We start from the raw sequence: 20,132 nt of genomic DNA, 5'->3' as shown, positions 1-20,132 counted from the left end.
GCGAATCTACTATACTCGTAGTACAAACTGAAAAGGAAGAAGCGTTTGTTGTATAATTCAATGTTCATGTGAAAGTAGTTGTTACAAATGTGATTTTTTGGTGTAATTAAATTTTATATAAACTTGAGTGTTTCGTTATTAAATTTAAGTCTTCCCATACCTAACAATACTTTAATTAAAAATTCTATATTGTATAATGGTCTCAAAATGTATAATCATCTTCCAAACTACCTAAAATGCGTAGTAATCTGTACTGAATTTCGAAAATCCACAAAGGATTTTCTTAGCGAGAGGCCATATTATAGTTTGCAAGAATTTTATGACGATACCTTTTAATGATATTTCATACACATTTCTTTCTATATTTTTTTTTATTATTTTTGTGTTTGTATATGTTTGTATATATATATATATATATATATATATATATATATATATATATATATATATATATAAATATATATATAAAGTTGAGAATCTTAGCGACTGGAGAAATGTACAGTAAAATGGAATAACGGGGTCTCTCAGTCAAAAAATCAAAAATCAAAACTCTGCTTTACTTTGCCACGCTTTCGTTTCTAGTGGGAAGCTTCTTCAGGGCAGTAAAAAACAATTAATTGAACATATAAATCGACGAAAAAAGTTAAACATTAATGGAGTATTAATGTCATACCTTCACATTTGTCAAACCAAAATATATGTTCATATATTCATGTAGATATGTTAGTTTGTTTATATTTGTTTATATTGTAATCAAATGTTTTTCAGAAAATGCGACTTTCAAAATTTTTTTTTCATATTTATGGTAGGACTCAAAATGTTCACCAAAGCTTTGTCAATAAGAACTTTTCTTTGTACAATAAAACATATTTATCATTGTTTTTCATTATTTCGTAGAAAGTCAAAACCTCTCTTACCCAAAAATGTTTTCATCATTCTTTAGTATTTCCAAAAAAATTCAAATTGAAATGTATTCATGTTTTCTGGTTGATGGCATTCGAATTTGCAGTATTCAGCACTATTTTAAGTGAATCCAAAAACATGCACTTTTTCCAGTCACCAGAAATGCAATACTTTTTTCGACTCGCATTTCATCAACCAAGTTGGTGTCTTCAGGAGACGAAGATAATGATGTTTTTTGACGCCAACATGGTTGGTGAACCGCGCGTTGAAAAGACTATTACATTTCTGGTGATTGATAAAAGTCCTTATTTTTCACTGAATGTTTCATATAAATACAATATCGTATAAGTGTTGACAACCTAACCAGAAGTAGACTTGAAATAAATACAAAGACTTACCTTCCCTAAACCCGGTAGAACCCTCACTTGACGAGTAGGCACACCCTGTGGGAAAGGAAAAGAAAGGATGAGAATACAGTTCCGGATAGTTAGTAATTTGTACAAAATATAGGGTTAAGAAACTCCCATTCCAAGCCAATAGGTCTTTGCAAAGTTCGTTGAAAAAGTAAACAAATCTCAAAAGCTTCCTGCTTGTCAAACATACAAAAATAAACACATACTCAGTTAGTAGACAGGATGTAGGATGAAGGTGTATATAGGACACATGAAAAAACAGTAAATGAAAGTTCAAAATCCTATTCATGTGTATATTACATCACGAAATATACAAAATATAAAATAAGTCTATACAAAATATATTTTTTCGGCTTCTATTACATATCAGTAAAATTTCCGAAAAGCAACTCTGCTTTTATACAAACTATATCGAATACTATGAAAATATAATTGATCAATATATGAGTTGATGAGAATCATTATCAACTCAAATAGGAAAATAGTATCCTTCATTTTGAGAAACTATTCTATATTTCATACACAGTGAAAGCAAATAACTTATTGTCATCAGTTATGCTGATTTGGTTCAAATGACTAGCTATTCCTATTACTAAACAGTTATGTTGAAGAATAGTTAAGTTAATATTTAAGAGTTGGGAACTAGCTAAGTATGCAGTACTTATTGTACAAGACTTGCTCAAGAATATCCTAGAATCAAAATATTGAACCTACACCACAAAAATTCAAGAAAGTTTTTGATTTCAACCAATAAAAATACCCAAAATTAAATTTTAATCCATTCTGAACAAGTCTTATAGCGCCATTCAGAGTTACTCTATAGGTGTTAAACCCGGTAAGAGTAGTGGCGGTAGCTGGTACCACCGGGCAACCTCCCCGACGTAGTTGAGCTATAGCTCGAGCTGTATCCACCTGGACCGTCGCCCCTGGTGCGCGAGGACCGTTCTGTAGAGTAGGAGTACCCTCCTGGGCCGCCGGTCGAGGAGCGGGTGACGGATTCAGATGAAGTGTAGGAGCTTCTAGCGGGGGTGGAGTAACGATCACCGTAGCGGTTGGACGAAGAATCTGCCGTCGAATTATAAGAGTAGGAGTAGACTTGTTCGGCAGAACGTTGGCTACGGTCTGGCGTGTCGCGGACTACGTAGTGTCTTGGACTCTGGGGACAAAGAAGAATTATAGGTTAAGGAAACAATTGGTGTGACCGAAGTTGCCAAATCAGACTAATCTCTGCTTCAAAGAAAAGTGTTTGTGTCAGTGAAGGTATTGTTCTCAAACTTCATTCCAAATTAATTTTCTCGGTGATTTGAAACTGCTGAATCTGAATCAATTCAAAATGAAGCTGAAAGAAAGTTTTTTAATACTCTATAAAAATTGATTATAAAATAACATGATTTAATGTTCACGAATTCATCACGGGTGAAACAATAGTTTAAGGTCGAGTGAAAGAACTTCGATAATCAGGTATAGGATATCTAGTTCTCATGTAACCTGTTTTTGCTCTAATCACAAAAAAACCGGTAATTATTATTATTAGTATCGTTACTATTTCACCTAAGAAGCGGTTACTGGCCCGCATCATTACCGATGACTGTTAGATAAGTGATCATTGGGTCCAAAAATCGTGTGCCCCATGAAGACATAATGAATCAAGAATGGCAGCCTTTTGCAATTGTTTGGCTAATACTTTTGCTGCCTTGATCGTGAGATCCAAGAACAGCGAAAACATCATTCCATCCAAAACTTCTGTAACCGGAACAATCATCCTGGCAACCTCACTACCCATCATGCAACCAAGATGGTGTTGAAGTCACTAGCCTGGCAGGCCATGATGGATCCCTCGGTTTGCGACTTTAGCCCACTTGACCTAAGGAACGTTGAAGTCAGGTTCTTAGGTAAGCCAAGGTCTTCAATATCCTTGAAGATGACACAATGCATATGTTTATCCCTATGAAAACTAAGAAGTTAATTATTCTTTGCGGTTCTATATAGAATTTCTTCTGAACGATTTTTTCTCGGTTACAGAGTTTTGGTCACTACGTTGACTGTCGAAAACAAGCCGAGTCCATCAGCCACTCCAGTAGCTGCCTTCAAGGGAACCTTGATTTTCATAGGTACGGACCATGCAGAGAGGATCCGAATTCCTGATGACTTTACAGTTCATTATGTAGACACTTCAAACGCAAAAATTTATAGCTTCCCAATTATCGAGGAATGTATCACCGTGGAACGGACGATTTAGGATAGAAACTCCTATGGAGTTGCATGATTTCCCGGGTCTTTGAGTTGGCTTGTGTCCGAAAATGCTTCGTTTCGGAAATACGGGGTGTTGAAATTGAATTTTTTTGTTCGGTTTTTGAAAATAACTCTCGCAAAAAATAAGTTATTTGCATGAAATTCGGTACCTGGGGGTTTTTTGACGTGAGAAATCATAATTTCGTATTAATTTTCATGTAACATCTATAGGGCGCTGCATACGCTGTCATTATTTATTTCAAATTGCCCTCACTTTTTTGACAGTAAACTTTCGGTACTTTTCAGGAAAAAACCTAATTGCCACACCTTTTCCAAGTACACTTTCTCAACGCTGGAGGTGATCGTTTTCGGGATATTTACAATTTTCTATATCGATGCATATTAGCTTATAGCCAAATTTGATTTCAATAATTTTTGTCACTCTCCGCTTGCAAATTGAGTTAATTAAATCGAGTAGGCTATAAAAGTTTGTTTATAAAAATAGAAGTTCGCTGTCACATTTTTAACTATTAATTGACAAATTCACAGTTCGGAGTTTATAAAGTGATTTTTTGGTACCATGCCCGACTTTACGAATGCTAAAATGGCTGATATTGTTTTTGCATACGGCTTGGCTGACGGAAATTCAAGCGAGGCCAAACGCATCTATCAGGAAAGGTATCCCCAACGCGTGACTCTTCGTGCAGCGACATTTGCGAATCTTTTCCGGCGACTTTCCGAATCTGGAAGCTTTGAAACAAATTCTGCAGTAGGACGGCCACGGACTACAAGAACTGTAGAACTGAAGGAGGCGGTTCTCGAAGAAATTAGTGAACATCCAGAGACAAGTACAAAAAAAATTAGTCAAACTTTAAATGTGAGTCACATGACAGTTTACATAATTTTAAAGGGACAGCAATTATATCTTTATCATATTCAGCATGTCCAGGCACTTACGCTACGTGATTTCCAACCACGTATCGAATTTGCTCAATGGCTTCAAAAAAAAGTCGAACAACATCCGCAAATTTTATCGAAAATCCTCTTCACAGACTAATTCTTCAAGAAATGGTATCATGAACTTCCATAACAACCACATCTGGGCGAAAGATAACCCACATGCGATAATGCAAACTCATTTCCAAGACAGATTCTCTTTTAATGTATGGGTACGCATAATTGGGGATTATTCAATTGTGCCCTATTTTCTTCCCTTACGTTTGAATGGAGATGCTTACCTACATTTTTTGGAACACGAGCTTTCCCAACTTATGGAAGATGTTTCCATTGGTCTCCGAAATTACTCTTGGTTTATACACGATGGAGCTCCTGCTCATTTTAGTGTGATGGCAAGATTTTTTTTAGACTTAGCATGTCCCCAACGATGGATAGGAAGAGGAGGCACTGAGCATTGGCCCCCGAGGTCACCAGACCTCAATCCCGTCGATATTTTCTTTTGGGAACACCTAAAATCACTAGTTTATGCTAGCCCCATTGAAAACGAGGAAATGTTGAGGTTGAGTTTCTTATCGTTTCGCAGCTTGCTGCAAAACGATAAGAAACACTACGGGCATTTTTCAACGGGTGCGGAATTCGTTGATGAGGAGAGCAGAAGCTTGTATTACTGTTGGGGGTCGTCACTTTAAAGAGTTGTTTCGTTCAATTTTTCTATGTTTATTTTTCTAATAAATAACAGTTTGTAAAAAAACAGTACTTCCCCAAATTGTTTTTTTACAAACTCCGAAATATAGCACTTTCCAATTGAATAATTAAACCTGACAATTTTTTTAAATTTGGATTGAATAAGCAGTTCGATAATGCTCAGTTTAGAAGAAGTCTGTACGGGTATACTGCGTATAAAGTTTGTTGAGAATAACTAAAATTGCAAAAAACTTATGACAAAAACCTACCATGTTTTGAAAAATTTCAACAATCTGTATTTCGAAAACGAATCATTCTTCGTTAAACATTTTATAGGGAAAAATTGTTTATTTTGACGAGATCCACCACATACTTAGTTTTTGTAATGTTCTCAGCAACTTCACTTAGCACCCTAGGAGCTAAGTAATCGATATAGAACATTGTAAATATCTCGAAAACGATCACTTCCAGCGTTATTGAGGAAGTGTACTTTTTTCACTTGGAAAAGGTGTGGGAATTAGGTTTTTTCATGAAAAGTACCAAAAGTTTACTGTCAAAAAAGTTAGAGCAGCACCCTCTAGATGTTACATGAAAATCAATACGAAATTATGATTTCCACGTCAAAAAAATCTCGGGTACCAAATTTCATGCAAGGTTTGCAAGAGTTATTTTCAAAAAGCGAACATTTTCGGACACAAGTTCATATAGACTTTTTTTCATAGAATTGTCACAGGAATACGTCACTTGAATATTTTAAAGTACTTTTGTTAAACCCTGTATGTTTCACTATACAATAGTGCTGCACTATTGTATACACTATGGTGCACACGTGTTGTATAGTGCAACACGCCTTTTGTTAACTGTTTTGACTGCGATGTAGCTCCTTTGCAACTATCTGCAAAACTGTCCAATTTCATCTCATCTACAAATATGGTATGTAATGTGATACTAATTTCATTGGGAATATATTACAGACTTTTTGGACAGACAAAAATAACTCAGTAAACAGTGAATGTGAATCTGTGCCAAATATATTACCTCATGTATTCAGTGAGCCAAGATCGTTTACTTTTTTGAAATTCAAATATTTGGATCAACTTCATTTGGCTCCAAAATCATTCCTACTCTGAATGTACCTACAAAAGTATATTTCGATCGTGTATTTGCACAATTCAAGAGCAGAATAAATAAAAAAGGTATTTCAAGTAAAGCCTGAAATAAAGTATGATCTCAAATACAGTCAATAACACACTGCTAAATATTCTACTCAGTGAAGACATTAAAAACTAACTAACTACGAAGTTATACAAACTAGCTTCGAGTTTCAGAAATCAAAACTTCTTACCTTCCAAATACTCTGCCAACAATGGAATATTGAAAGGTTGCGAGTGGGAGAATGTTAGTTTTTGTAAGGTTTTTGTATGTGTATATTTTACATGCAACTTATGCTTTACATAAATATAAAGAAAAAATGTTCTACTTGTTTGTAAAAGTTTATTGCGACTTGTTGAGGTATATGTAAATATTAATAAAATATGCGATCTATCAACTAAAAAAATAAGCGTAGCAAAAAATCACAATTGAAAAGCGTGAAATGCATTGAGACCAAAATAAATGATATGACAACACAGCGAACATATTTGCTATCAGTTTAAAAGAGATACATCAATTCAAGAAATAATATGTTATAAATACATCCAGAGGCAGTTGGTATAATGTGTGAATAAATACATTATGTTTTCGTAAAATACCCAGCAAGACAGCTTGAAAGGTATCATTAATTCACGTATTCATTGATAGAGATGCAGAGAGAATGTGAGATAAAGTTTATTCGCTACTGTAGCCATTGTTACTTGAAGAACGACACACTGAAGGATCTCTCCAATGTGAAAAATGATTTTTATCAAATTTAATGTTACGTGTTTCTCAGGGATCTCTTCTGGGGGCAAGACTACAATTATCTACAGCGTAGTACACTATTTCAGAAGACTTCATCGAAGAAAATACCATTCATAATTGAGTATCTTCTGGTTCAATTTGTTGATACAGTTGTTATCAGATCATCTATTGGTTAATTGATTCTAAAATCCAACATCTTCTAAATCATTAATGGTACAATATATTTTTCACAAAGTTGACTTAGAAATATCATCAACTCAATTTTTCAAATGAAACCATCCAACAAAAACAAGCAGGACACAAAAAATTTATCAGGAACCAACCTTTCCTTCTTATGAACTCACATCCAAAATTTTGGACCAGTAATCCTCCACTTCAATGTAGGATTCGAATTAACATCTCTTGGAGAAGCGATAAAGAATTAAAAAAAATTCGAGCGTCAATACCCTCAAAATCATCCTTCTCAAACTTATTCAATTCAGAGGGTGGGATTCTCTGTCGAATGAATATATGAAAACTCAAAAACAGCAACTACAGAAAGCTAAATCAGATCAAAAGAATCTACGAGAATTGCAACTATAACAGGGGAACCTGCAAGGTGAGATCCAGGCAAAACTACAAAAGTATAAACCAAAACTACTGGTGACACTATTACTCACAAAACTCTCTCTCTAGATCCGATACCTAACCTCAACTGTCTCGCTGCGTACCACCTGAATCTACCAAATAGGAGGCAGATCGGAAGAGCGGACCATCCTCCTCTTGTAAGGCAAGTCGGGGCACTCTGCCACCTTGTGCAGTCTAGGCAGCACGTAGTCCATGGACTCAGCAGTAGGCTGGGTATGACTCCTTAACATTCCGGTGAAAACCTTCTCCTTGGTGGCCTCCGGGCAGAGACATACGGCTTCACAGGCTCTAGTAAGGCTTTAGGCTTGATCTTGGCGCGCTCCTCAGGAGACAGGATGGATTTTCTCTCTGATTTCACCGGTTCGTTGGGTTTCCTCTTTCCGAAAGCGGTGACTGGGTCTGGAACCAGACTTGGCCTTGGGACGAACGGCACTTTCTCCCAGGGGATCTCACGTTTCTGCAAGAATGGATGATATCAGTGCTGTTCGTCCCACTCCAAATCCGGCGGGGTGGAGGTAGAGATGTATGTATCATAAGAACATTTATTGAACATAACTGAATAAAAAACTATATAAAATTGGTGATCTGATCGATCTGTTCGAAATTCCTAAGGTTTTTCCGTCACCTGCAACTGGTGTAACAAAAACTGCCAAACAGTGGCACAAAGAACCAACAAGCACCCTGGAAAGACCAAATGGTTGAAATTTTTTCGAGGTTTGTGATCAGTGGAAAATACATTCAGAATGCAAATCCTCAGCCCTGTTTCTTGTAATGAGTGATTTTTTTGCTGGTATCTTTTTGGCAACACTGTTCTCGACAGGTCACGCGTGAATCGTGTCTTGTGTCATTGTCAAACTTGTTCAGTTTGGTCTATAATTTAACCATGAATCGACTTACGAATGAACAACGCTTGCAAATTATTGAATTTTATTATCAAAATCCATGCTCGGTGAATAAAGTGCATCGTGCACTTCTTCCAATTTATGGACAGTTTCGTCGGCCTGCTGAGGGAGCTATTCGGAAGCTTGTGACTGAATTTCGAACCCAGTTTACATTATTGGGTATTAAACCACCAACACACATACATAGAGTGAGGATCGAAGAAAATATTGCGGCTGTATCCGTCAGTGTTCGTGATGACCGTGAAATGTCGATTCGCCACCGTTCGCAGCAATTATGCCTCTGTTACTCCACTATGTGGGAAATTTTGCGAAAGGATTTGGGTGTAAAACCTTATAAGATACAGCTGGTGCAAGAATTGAAAACACACGACCTCCCACAATGTCTAACATTTGCAATGCACGCTGGCAAAGTTGGAGGAAGATCTACAATTTTATCGAAAAATTGTGTTCAGCGACTAGACTAATTTCTGATTGAATGGATAAGTGAACAAGCAAAATTGCCGCATCCGGAGTGAAGACAGCCACAAGCATTGCAAGAGCTACCGATGGATCCCGAAAAAGTCACTGTTTGGTGTGGATTGGTCTCATCGGGCCGTATTTCTTCAAAGACGACAATAGACGGAACGTTACTGTGAGTGGCAAGCGCTACCGTTTGATGATTGACGACTTTATGTTGCCCAAAATGGAAGAATAGGACATGCCTGATATGTGTTTCAACAAGACGGTGCCACATGCTAGACGGCACGCGAAACAATGGCCCAATTAAGAACCGCCTTCGGTGAACAGTTTATCTCACGTTTGGGGCCTATCAATTGGCCGCCTAGATCGCCTTTGGATTATTTCTTGTGGAGTCATGTTGAGGCTCATGTCTACAGGGATAAACGACTGACGCTGTGGAAGCCATTATTGAAGCATTTATACGTGAAATACCGGTCGATATGTTAGAGAGAGTGTGCCAAAATTGGATCTTGACCATGGGCCATCTAAAGCGGAGCCGCGGACAAAATTTGCATGAAATCATCTTCAAACGTTAAATTATATTAATCGATTTCAATAAAGATTTCATATTTTTTTTCAAATTTTTTGTGTTGTTTTGAAAAGCAAATCCTATACCACTCAACAAATGATTATCATTATTGTCATAACTTTGACTTTCCTGGAGTTCTGACACTTTTGACTCTAATTCATCGAAAAGAAAACATCAATTCTCAAGACAGCTCATCTCGAAAGAGGGGATGAAAGGAAGTTAGGAAATATGTTGAAAAAAGTAACAAATGCCATCTAGGTTGCGTAGAGGAGTAATTTTACATTAGGGCAGAACATGAGGAACATTTATTATCATCACAGACCTCAACACATCTATACTGTACTAAAAGATCTTCTTCATAATGACTTACGTTCATGACCACAATGAAGAGTTCGTCCCAGAGAGGAATTTGACTTGGTTTTCGACATTGAAGACTTTACCACCGAGTTGTACTCTATTCAACAAATATCAAGCAATCAAGTAACGTACGGGACACACTTCAAAAATATATTAGACCTCGACTTATTAACGTTACTGACTTCTGCTTTCTTCAAGTCAGGTGGGCTCAAGTCTAAAACCAAAAAGTGTATCATGGCCTACAAAAAATGCATCGTGACCTAACAACGGAACATATTCCACACCATCATATGTGAGGCAAGTACAGGATACTAACTGGTACCAAGGAATACTTCTAATGTGTAATTTTTACTGAACAATTTGCGAAACCTCAACACGTGGTTTGGTAATGAATCTGGGATGTTCAATATACAATATTGGCAACCCTCTCTATTTTCAATACTATAGAAACACGTGTTGACTAAAATATAGGTTTGAAAATTCAGGAGTGATGAAAGAGGAAATCAATAAAAGCCAAATTCACATAGTCACAGGGGGCCGAATTCAACAGACTCGGCCCCCTGTGACTATTTTCTCTTCCAAAGATTGGAGAGACTCATGCAAAGACTTCGTTTTGGGATGATGGAGGAGATCAAAACTGAATGGACGAGAGAGTTCAAGGACATACCAAAAAGGGCATAGAAGAACTGTTTCAAAGATTGGGAAAACGCTGGCATAAGTATATTACATCTGAGGAGGACTACTTTGAAAGGAGAAACTGATAAATAAATAAATATTTTTTGTGAATAACGAAAATTCACCTCATTTTTGAATGGACAACGTACATGGCAGCCCAAGAGTGTCTACCTAACATTCACAGCGGTCGCCTAGGCACTACCACTGTTCCTCTCGAAAATATCGCTTTCTAAGATTTGGGACAAACACTAACAGACGTAATAACCAGTTTCTGAACTGTGGATTCCTATTATTAGAAGTAGCATTCCCGAGATTCGAGTCAGTAAAAATAACCAATTGAAATTTTCACGACTATAGAAGCAAGGCCTGAAAACTCGCTTTCAGTTCGTGTAGGGAATCAAATTACATTTTTTTATGTCAACATAAGTGTTGTTTATCGAGTGGGCTGTGGTAATTTGGTTGAAATTGGGGTAAAAAGTTTATGGCAAAAATTAATGGACAGATGAACACTGATATTTTATATTTTACAATGTACTTTACAATTTGTTTTCATGGAATAACCGACCAGTGAAATCAAGAATGATGAATAAATTCAATGAACAAACAAGGCTGTTGACAAATCTATCGTGGGGAACATTTCGGGTGAAACATTTCAAATTCCTGTCATTAGTGTTGAGAGATTGACTCATTACTTGAAGTTTGTAGGGTTTGAACTTTTTCATATCATACTTTATCAATTTATATTTTTTATTGTTTCTTATGAAATTGAAAATTAAAGTTTGATACCTTGCTTCAACACTGTAACCACCACAATTTGATAAACACACAAATTTCTATATCCTTAAAAAATGTCCCCCAGAAAACGAATGTAAACGTTGAATTGTTTCCCTGTTTATTATTTTTCAAAGGTCATTTTGAGATAAGGTACCACAATTTTTCAATATATGTTATACCGCAAGGTTCCGTTTATGTCCCTGTCTTATCCATTATCCATATCAATGACTTGTATGAATCCTCTCATTCTATGCACTTGACAGATGATCCATAACTTCCAATCAATTAAATGTTAGATGGACAAAAAAATTAAACTTTTTTCCAAAATATTTGCAACCAATACGCTGTCTTTTGAATCTGACAATTTATTATGAAAAGTACAGTGAGTTTCGCGAGGATTGCAATACAGAAATATCATCAGCTGATTTCTGAAGTAAATTTTTCATTTCATCAATTAAATTCCGTCCCATTCTTGCCAGTTGACTTGAAATATAACTAGCTGAAAAGTAATCGGCTGGCTTCATTTTTTGGAATTAAAATAACTCATCCACTTTGAACCTATCAACCTAGTTCACTTTCTTTCATGTTTACCGTGAAACGGTAATGGCAAAAGTTTGAAAAAAGTACTATAATGCCATCTACAGGTGATGTTAATCCTTAAAATTATCAAAAATATGAAGTGATTCATTTGGATAATTCATATTGCCATTAATAATCAGGTAATGACATATGACGATACCATGAAATGTCAAACGCACTTCATTGAAACAGATCTGATTATAAATTTCAATATTTCACAAATATCGGAATTGAATAAATAATTCAACGAAAATCATTTTTTGTGGAGGAAAATCAGTTTTTTATCGACCTTTTTTGGGTGTATGTTACCTTCTACAATCTGAAAAATATAAAAATTATAATGGAGAACTTTATACAAGTGTAGAAGGGCAAACTTTTCAGTTTACCCCGGTAAAAAAACACTCCTTTGACACCTGTCGAAGAAGTAAAGAAATTAATAATCAAAAAGGAATAACTGTCAATATCTTAGAATTTTTTTTGTCCATTTTTGAAGATGGAGGCAAATTTTGGCCTCCGAAACGTTAAGATAAGTATTCTATCATTTCCTAGCAATTTTTTGATAGGCAAAATTGGTAAATACGACAAGTTACTGATAAATAGAAGATTTTTCTTTGTGAAAAATACTTTGATTTCACGCAGTAACTTATAGGGGTAAACTAAAATGTTTGCCCTTCTACACTTGTATAAAGTTCTCCATTATAATTTTTATATTTTTCAGATTGTGGAAGGCAACAAATACCCAAAAAAGGTCGATAAAAAAACTGAATAAATAAATAATGAGAAATATATTAAAATTTGTTTAACAAACTAAGAAGTAAAAACATCATGAAAAATTTGCAATAAGGAGATTCAACAAGGAATTCAACTCTGATGCTTTTTAGTTTTACCAAATTATTAAACAATTCAATGTGAAAAATTATAGATAAATAGATACATCCTTCACTTATGTAGATAGTAATAAAGACTGGTCTGAAAATGTAAAGGTTAAAATTCAAATAAAATGTGTCTGGTTTTGGCATCCATCTCAATATACAATATATATTTTTCTAATGTTTTTCATAAATTAAAATAGAATATTGGCACAGTTACAGAACGGATGTTATCTATTAATCATTTTTTGACACTGTTCAATTGTTTGGAATGGGATCGGACAGATGCTTCAAATAAAAATAAATACGAATAGTTTTTAGCGAGAATATGTCCAACAAAATATCGACCCAGATGATACCAATATAATTTCCAGTCCGGGATCAAAAATAAATTCAAGAAACAGAACAAAAATGTTTTTCACTGAGTGGCTTCTTGTTGCCGTATGAAATAATGATATTGGTATTGAAAATTCAAAAGATAAAATGATGAGTTCATCAGAAGATATAGTATATAAAATATGGAAATGTCACAAATGGCATTGATGTGATAGCAAATATGTTTTAAGTTCACCAACATACAAAAAATACAGTTGAATAATAATAGTTTTACATTATTTTTCATTTCATCGTCTACCAATCGATCACTTCATTTTGGAAGGGAAATTAGGAAAATTAGTACAAAAAATTCAAGCACAATCTGTTTTCGAATTCAATAATTTTCTCAGATAAACTTTGCTCGACCTCTTTTTCTTAGACACTAGTCGTATTTGCTCATGACCAAATATTCCACAATCATGTCTGAAAAATTCAATTGTAATTTTTGTTTCAACAAATCATTGACAAGTCACAGGAGTTTTTTCTCTAACAATATCATGAGAATATCTGAGAATATCATGAATGTTTATAGAAATATCCAGAATGTAAAGGGTGTTTTTTCAAGTCGCATAGATTATGTCACTACCATTGTGGTCACGTTAGATTTTCCCTCATATTGTTACCAGTATACAAATTTTCATTCTCACCGTCATATGTTCAGTGCAGTGAAAATTATTTGATAGATCTCAAGAAATACATAATTCATTTTGACAAAAATAATCTTTTTTTCAAAAGTTCCTTCTGCATTACTTGAAGTAAAATTCATTGCCAGTATCATTGTCGATAACAATATTACTTTTAATAATGTTAACACTGTTATTGAAATCCATTAGAGTGTACTGGAAAAATAGAAAACAGATTTCAAACAAATGCAATGTCACATTCAAATGAAGTTTTTTTCTAAAATTCTCCCTTGGAGTAGACTTTCATCCTGTAGAATAATTTTTATATCGGACTTTCCATCAGCGGTAATAATTTCTTCATTAATAGAAGAAATGTTAATAGACGTGTCGATGATAAATAAGTATTTCGAAAAATACCTGCTATCCTAAACTAACAATCACTCTTTCAATTCTTCATTGTTCATCGATTAGGAAATGAAAAACTGTAACTGATATAATAAGAATCAGAATAAAAACAGTATCTGCAGTATCTGTCTAAAGACATGTTGACCCCAAGCCCCAATCTTCTTACAAAAATCCTGATAAAGTGTGGTTTATTATCAAATTTTCATAGGTGATATATAGACTGAATTTCTATTTGGTCCACATTAGATATTTGGATTATTCAGACCATAATCTAAGGATCAGAAAATTAGCATCGGAATAGGACAACACAGGACCAACTCAGATAGCTCCCTTTGAAGTTTTAGAGAATTTGATGGAACCTCTCACATATTCATTCCAACAGCATCAATATCGTGTTTCTCGTGGTGTTTGCAATCAATTCGTCATCAAAATATTCAGAAATCATTGTTCTAAGATCAGTCCTTGCAAAAAAAATCGGAGTGCTTTTTTGGGAGGAAATAATGATTGAAAACGACTTGTGGACCCCTGAATTAGAAGAAGACCCTCGAAAATTTCGAACTAAAAACCTTCGAAGTTGGTTTTCTGGACACCAAGTTCTTTTCGAAGAACTTTATTGTTTTCCACACAGATTTGAACACAAATAAATATAATTTGGATGAATAATTGACATACATACAAACTTGGGAATCACCTGCTCAAGTAGTTGGGCCAATGATAACCACAGAAAACCTTCATAATCATTACAGTTTCTAAAAAGAACGTGAATATCTAACAATGCGTAAAGTTTATATACAGAAGGAGAAAATTTTGATCCAAACATCATTGCAAAATCGTCAATCTTCCAAACGGGCAGACCATCCCTAATTTTTTTTAATTGCTGCTATTCTTCTGTAAACATGTCCACTCGTACGTTTTCCGTTGACGTTGAATCTATTATGAATAAAAACCTAGTGTAATAATCTAAATGTTGAAGATGATACATTTCTTTGTGACCATTTTCATTTTTTGCGTATCATATTTTTGAATGCCTTTCAAATGTATCCGTTATGGAGGACCTCATTTTGCAAATAATAAAAGTGGAAATCGAGCCGCCAAATTAACCAACCAACAGCTTCCTCACAGACATTTTTCTGGATGAATTGTTCGACAATTGGTGAAAAAATTTGGCTGACTAGATCGTTTGAAAATAAAGGGAGATGGGATGAAATTTGGGTCTAAATAGGTATTAGGACAAATCGTAGTAACATTGATGTAAGACGGTTTGGAAATAACCTGTGATGTATAGAGTTTGGGGGGACAATATTCACAGCATTTATTTGCTTTGGCACTCTTCGAAAATATAGTATCGGCACGGCGTTTGAATACATTTCCAAAAACGAAGCAGCAATATATAGGGATTCGAAGTCCTTTTCTGTCCGACTCAAATTCTCATTCAAAAAAATAGACAAGATGGCGTCCCCACTCATATGGTTGAAAGGTTGAAGCAACAATCAAAAGATTAAACTAAAGATATGGGGGAAAAGTTCATTAATCTTCCTGACACAAAGACAAAAATGTCACCCTCATTTATTGTAGTGGAACATTTGAACTTTCACAGGAAATATACTAGATTGTAGAACATCAGGCTTGTTTTCAATTTTTTTCCCAGTATATCAATGGTAAGGCATGCAAACAACGGCTTGATGCCCGTTAATTTGGAAAAATGCCAAAAGATATTGCAAAATTTTTAAAATTACTAAACCCATGGAAATTCACTGGACATTGTTTACGCAGAAGTTCTGCTACATTTTTATATTGTTGTCGGACTCTGGGGCAGATATAACCATGAAAAGGCATGGGGGATGGATATCATCAGAAATAGCCGAAGGTTATATTGAAGGCTCTATAGCTGCAGAAACAAATTTCAGTGAAAGAGTTTTCTCGAATCCCAAAAAACAAAATACCGATCCACCAGCATATCTTCAAGAAAGAAGAACCTGTTAACTGCAAATTCTGTAAAGTTCATCTCACAGTGGACACTTTTTGTCTGAATTCCCCGCCTTCGAACAACACAGAGAATCCTGTAGACTATCAAATGACCTTCGAGATAATATACAGAAAAGTAAAATAAGGAATCCTATAGAATTTCTCCTTTCAGTGAACGTAATAAACAAAATGAGTATGAATATTCTTCTAGTTATATTGTACCACCGCAGTACTCCACAAATGAATAAAATTAATACTATGGTGACAAAGAACAAAACAGATTATATTCATGATAATATTACCACTTTTTTACGTTGGTAGCTACTGTGTTAGCTATCTTCAAAATCATAAAACTTCATGTTCTGTGGTTTGTTCCAACTATTACTGTTAGAGTTGAAATTTCAATAAAATTCTGAATTTTGTCGTCTTTAATTATATTTTCGACAACAGTAACTTCGTTTTATAGTAAATCCTTAAGAGTACTTTTTTAGTTAGTTGGAGAAAAAGTTATTCTCAACGCCAAGGCATTAAAACATTATTTGTAATGCCTGAGCATTCAAAATCAAAGCATTGAAATATTTGATGTCAATCGGAGAAAAAAAAATTATTTAAATTTGACACCCCAGGCTTGAAAAAATTATTCTGTTTGATGCAGTAATGCACCCAAAACAAACCATATTTTTTTGATGAAATACTGTATGAATTTTTGTGATATTTTGTATCGATTTTTCAAATTTACAGTGATAATACTGAAAAACTATAAAAAAGCCCAGCTTCACCATTTCCAGAGACAAATCTTTTATCAAAAAAGTTTCAGGCTATATTCTGTGGCCCTATCATAAACTTCCACTACCAACTGTTTCACTATCCCCAATACTTTTGACAACGCTTCAAAAAACACCCTTACAAAAAACATCAGTTGTTTCACAAGCTCTCAAATTAAAATAATCCAACTCACCGAAATAGTGTAAGACGAAATCGAGGGCGACTGCCTGTAGGGCCGTCTTGTCGTATAAAAGTCGGATTCGTAAACCATTTTTTCGAAAATTTCGGGCAAAAGGCGACGTGGACTAGGTTAGAACGGCGTCTCGGGATGTTTCAACTGGACTGAAGCTCGATCTAGCAGCCTGGGCTTTAGCACCGCGTACCGGATCTATTTTTAGCCGGATCTGAACCCTCTTTATTTTTAATCGTTCATACACCAGTCAGATATTTTTCTGATAAACACTCTCTGGGCGCGGTTGGTTGGGGTATAGCGAGGCGTTTGTTGCGTGGATTTGTTGTTAATGGTCTTTGTCACAAGCTAATGTTCTGGAAAATCTATCTAGTGAGTCGATTCAACTGACGCTTTGAGGATATTTCAGATGAACTTATCATCAATGAGGTTTTTTGTCGTCATTGCTGACGAAGTTGGTTATTCAGGCGATCGATGCTAACATAAGCAATTTGAAAAAATATCATTTACTGTCGAACAGAAATATCACGTTTCTGGGTTTATTGAGAATAGTACCTACACTTTTGGCCGTTTCAAAGAAATTTACTGAGATGATTCTTTGTCTTTCAGGCTATTTGAATTCAACGAATCTTGCAGTTCGTGTGACAAAAATAGGTGGATCACGCTACCTTATAAAATCCAGGATTTTTGGTTGATTGATCCTAGAGGTTCTAGATTGGTCAGACCATCCTTTCGGGCACATCAGAAAGTCTTTGAAAAAAATTGAGTCTTAGGGCCCAAACAAATCCATTAGCTATTTGTTGTGGTCAGAAACTTCACATCATACAGAACATCTGCCTCACCAGAGCAGCAGCTATAGAAATCCTTCTGTAGATCTACGTCATCTTAACACTTTTCAGGAGAGAGAAGCAAGATGCGTATTGCACAAGTGTAGCAGATTAATCAGATAGTATAGACCACTACTGATCGATACTGGGAGTCAGATTAATCTGGTAATGACCTCCGATTCAATACCCCCAACAGTCAACTATGACTTGCCATATATAATCCTGATCTTGAATAGGAGCAGGAAGTTATTGATCCACTGATAGATCAAAAAACCTTCAGTTTCTGGTGCATAAAGTCGCAGATCCATAGTGAGATATCAACCTATCTAGGGACCTGTTTCAGGTGTACACCTACATAATTGATTCATGTGTGAAGAGATGAATCAAAAAAAATCTGGCTCTTGAACACTAAACTCTCATCAAGCAACATTCAAATTGGTACTGAACTACCAACAGAACTCTCCTCTACAGGAAGACTCAACAAATTGCCTTCGGTCTGGATTCCTGGCCATATTGGTCTTCAAGGTAATGAAGTTGCTCTCTCCCTCACAAAAAAATCGCTGCAAACGGTTTTATCGGATCATTACCTGTTATTGGTATCGCTTTACGTTTTGCCACATGAGCAGAGACTCAGATTCTGGCAGAATCTACCAAGATTGGCAAATTTCAAGGCACCTTTCGAAAAATGTTAACTCTAAGAAAATCAGCATCACTCTGCATAATTCATTTGATGTAGATGAAACGATATCGGATAGAACTGATATTAAATTATTGGTGAAATATAACGTTGCTTCCAAAAATGTGCAAGAATGGTACTCTGCGAGTGAGTTGTTTTGCTATATAGACAAAAAAATCAATCAATTTTGTTTTTTTTTATGCTAACCAATCTAACTACTTCTGCCAATGCCCTATTTTTTCACTTCCTTGAAATTTTCATTTTGACGCCTAGACCATCAGCAATAACTGTCTTTAATTGTTTCTAACTTTTAGGTTTTACACTTTGATTCTTGTATGGGTTGCAATTCAGAAGCACCAACAGTATTATCTGCTAGAAATAAACTTCCTTTAATTGAAACAAGATTCCTGAGGCTGGGATCAAATCAAATAAAATAATGATTACGTACTGTTATCAATGACATGAGTAATGTTAACTCATTCGTGACATAGAGTCGTAATTTTATGAATGAATTGAATGCTCCATCTTGTAATTTAATTCAGATTGGTGTTGAAAAGAAGGCAGGTATCTTATTCCGAAACATTAGAAGTCTGGCATTGAGAATAACAGTTTTCCATGTAAGTGAAATTTAACCTATTTCATATACTATATTGCGTAGAAATCCTGTGAGTGATATCTGATTGAATTCCATAACGATGTTTGGAGTAAAAAATTAATTAAATAATTATAGTTTAAAAAACTGAAAAACACGCTGTCAAAGAACATCAAACTGAAAAGTTGAAAATATTTTTTTATATGAGCTTAAAGCAATAACGAATGAAAGATACTAATATTATTGTGAAAAAAACGACGGGCGCTTGATATACAAAAAATATGGCACAAAGCGCCCACGCTTTTTTCACAATAATACTAGTATTTTTCGTTCGTTATTGTTTTAAACTTATTAAAAAAAGTATTCCCAACTTTTCAGTTCGATGTTCTTTAAAAGCGTGTTTTTTAGTTTTTTAAACTATATTTATTTTTCATTTTTTAGTTTCGTATGCTATGAAAGCGTGTTTTTCAGTCTTTTTAAACTATATTTATTTTATCTAAACTTTGGGATCAATCAGCAGTATATTGTTTAGATAAATGACCATTCATATTTTCCGATTCTGGAGAGGAAGCCTGAAAATCATATACCAAGCCCGCCCAAAAAACCCTTTTTTTCAAATAAAGAAGTACATGTAAAGTGATTCGAATTATATCATTTATTGAAAAAAACACTACGCCACTGGATTCAGAGTGCCTCTAAATAGGTGTGACCAAAATTTCATGAAAAAAATATTCATTATTAACAAAGTTATGAAAACTCAAAAATTCGAAAACTCACACAGCTAATAGTCATATTTTTATGATTTCAATAATAAAG

The 20,132-nt window shown here is 34.9% G+C and overlaps 1 protein-coding gene across 5 annotated transcripts in view; it reads right to left on the bottom strand.

Annotated features, from left to right (window-relative positions):
* LOC111518318 (uncharacterized) overlaps positions 1–17,543 on the bottom strand; it is a 146,252-nt gene extending 128,709 nt beyond the window's left edge. For 2 of the 5 annotated variants that reach the window (XM_074176456.1, XM_074176460.1), the window contains exons 1-2: positions 17,225–17,532; positions 1,302–1,346 (exon numbers count right to left, since the gene is read on the bottom strand). In XM_074176456.1, coding sequence (XP_074032557.1) covers positions 1,302–1,346; positions 17,225–17,302 — 123 coding nt within the window. In that variant the 5' untranslated portion in view covers positions 17,303–17,532. Of the gene's footprint in view, positions 1–1,301; positions 1,347–17,224 lie in introns of all 5 variants that reach the window. The other 3 variants (XM_074176459.1, XM_074176457.1, XM_074176462.1) reach the window with 3 other exon arrangements.
* Positions 17,544–20,132: the final 2,589 nt, after the last annotated feature.

Source organism: Leptinotarsa decemlineata, unplaced genomic scaffold (genome assembly GCF_025532065.1).
Source record: "Leptinotarsa decemlineata unplaced genomic scaffold, Ldec_3_MD MMD2_tig00001719_RagTag_RagTag, whole genome shotgun sequence".
Taxonomy (NCBI): domain Eukaryota; kingdom Metazoa; phylum Arthropoda; class Insecta; order Coleoptera; family Chrysomelidae; genus Leptinotarsa; species Leptinotarsa decemlineata.
The sequence above is the reverse complement of the archived record's forward strand: the minus strand, read 5'-3'. Positions and strand labels throughout refer to the sequence as shown.